Source organism: Engraulis encrasicolus, chromosome 20 (assembly GCF_034702125.1).
Source record: "Engraulis encrasicolus isolate BLACKSEA-1 chromosome 20, IST_EnEncr_1.0, whole genome shotgun sequence".
NCBI lineage: Eukaryota > Metazoa > Chordata > Actinopteri > Clupeiformes > Engraulidae > Engraulis > Engraulis encrasicolus.
The window spans coordinates 19,832,578-19,835,107 of NC_085876.1; the positions used below are offsets into that span (position 1 = coordinate 19,832,578).

Here is a 2,530-nt window from a genome sequence, read left to right on the forward strand (position 1 = left end):
CACACACACACACACACACACACACACACACACACACACACACACACACACACACACACACACACACGAAAAGGCTACAATAGGCTACAGACATGCCCCTTCCTATATCAGCCGGTGTGGATATGCCTTTAAGTGCCCACCGTGGGGTTGCTACAATGTAACTGGAGAAGGGAAACCCACCTTGTCCTCATCGCGTCTAGCGGCAGGGTACTGAAAGGCCATGGCAGTCTGTTCTTGCTTTTGGCTTGTTTTGTTTTATGTATTTGTTGAGCGAAGGGCTGTTTGCTTGCTTGCACGAACCTGCTGTTAGCTAACCCTGCTAGGCGCGAGCTCAAAAGTGAAAGTGAAATTACAAAACGGCTTCCTGGTTTTTCCCTCCCCCGGCATTTGACAGGACTCACTCGGCTGTTCAAGTTCACCAGGCGAGCAATCACCACACACGATACATGATACGGGATGTGACATCACGCTGAGTAAGAGGAACTTTGGTGCCAACTAAAGCCATAACATGCCTTTTGCCTACCACGGCCTAGTTCTTCTTACAAAGCATTTATTTACAGGCTAAGTCAAAATCGCTCAGAGCACAGTTTCACAATTTACTAATGCCTTATTATATGGATGTAAATGTGAATGAGGGGAATTTTTGGTGTGTGGGCCTACTTCAGTTTCCAGTAGTAGCTATTAAGATGTGCTCTGCAGAAAATAGTTTGGATAAAATAAATAAATACATTTTAAAATAAAATAAAAATGATTTGGGATACCTACTTTCTATTGGAGCCCTGCTTTAGGACCTCATTTTTGTGTAGGCCAATGTTATCAATCACCCAAAATATATGCTGCCCACCTTTGTTAGATAGGAATTTATTTGACCGAATGGCTATACCTTTTCCTAGATTAAGTAGCCTATTAGACTAAAATAGAAAGTATTGAGATAAAATCACCCAAAATAATCAAGTCAAGTCAGCTTTTATTGTCACTTTCTTCATATGCACAAGTCATACAAGGAAATGAAATTACGTTTTCTCTCTATACCATGCCAGGCCATAGACACAAGACTGACATTTTACAGCAGGGGTCCCCAAACTAAGGCCCGGGGGCCGGATGCGGCCCGCCAGGCCCCTTCGACCGGCCCTGCACCTCTCTGCATCTCACCATTTGAACAGTCACCATTCGAACTATTTTGTGCTAGAAATTATGAAAGAAGGAAGTAAAGGACAGCACTCCTCAGATTTGTCTCTGTTTATTCGCCTATGAACGGCAGAGCCCTTCTTAAGCGTGTCATGGCGATTGCCGTGCTAGAAATTATGGCTATAACAGGCAGTGGCCTATTATACAGCCCACATGATTGATCCCGGCCCCTGATCACAGTCAGGAACGATAATGTGGCCCTCAGAGAAAAAAGTTTGGGGACCACTGCTATACAGACTGACATAAAGTGCAAGACAGGACAAGTAACAGTGATGGACAGGTAACAATAAGTGGTAAATGATAAATACAGTACAAATGAACATTTAACATTTAACATTCAACATTTAACATTCAACATGTAAACAGAAGATAAGATAAATATAAAAAGAATTTAGACATTACAATAATAGAATAATAACAGTGACAGTATAATAGCATTAGTAAAATAAAGTTTGTGTATTGGTAAACAGAGAGTATGCCATTGCCTACAGTAAGTAGGCCTACAACACTTCTCTAAAAAAAGAGTTTGAAAACACGTTATTTATGTTATATATTATTATTATTATTATTATTATTATTATTATTATTATTATTATTATATATAAGTCCAGTTGTCCATAACTACACTCCTGACTAAGATGACAAATGAAAATCTCATGTGAATTGTTAAATGTACCATCTTTTTACTGTTATCACATCGTCTTCACAGGTGAGTTTTTAATCACATCTTTTTATTCACATCATCTCCATGGAGAACAGATCCCATCAGAAGTAGACGTTTGATTAGCCAGGCTGTGCCCTCCTAGTGACGAAACACTTTCAGTGTTGTTGCAACTAGTCAGGTCAAGAGCAATGCAAGTACTTTCTGAGTACCCGAAAATATGGGAACTCCTCCCACTTTGTCGGTAAGCAAACAACCATAAGCAAACCAAGGGAGGGGGGTCAACCATGCCATTTGGGAATTGTAAGAATAAATATTAATAATAATTGTTATGCTCTAGGTCAGACCAAGTCTTGAAGAGATTTGAACGTCAATGATAATCAGGCGTTTGATCATGTTTGACCATGTGTAGTGGCGGATCTAGCCACTTTGGGGCCCTAGACGAAATATAAATATGGGCCCCTCACAAAGTCATTACATAGACATGACATTCTGTGTTTTGGTGCTATTTTAGTGTTTTGTCTCATATATAATATATTGCATTACTTTGCATAAATGACACATTAAGATCAAGGCCATTCTTTGATGTGTTTGTCGTGACTGGTGTGACAGTTGGGGGCCACTTTGGCGGTCAGATTTGGTTGGGCCCTTGGCAATTGCCTAGGTGTGCCTAATGGAAAG

The 2,530-nt window shown here is 40.3% G+C and overlaps 1 protein-coding gene across 1 annotated transcript in view; it reads right to left on the reverse strand.

Moving 5' to 3' along the window:
* LOC134436384 (prolyl endopeptidase-like) overlaps positions 1–409 on the reverse strand; it is a 48,868-nt gene extending 48,459 nt beyond the window's left edge. The window contains exon 1 of the mRNA XM_063185569.1: positions 181–409. Within this exon, the coding sequence (XP_063041639.1) occupies positions 181–222 (42 nt within the window). The 5' untranslated portion in view covers positions 223–409. The remainder of the gene's footprint in view (positions 1–180) is intronic.
* Positions 410–2,530: the final 2,121 nt, after the last annotated feature.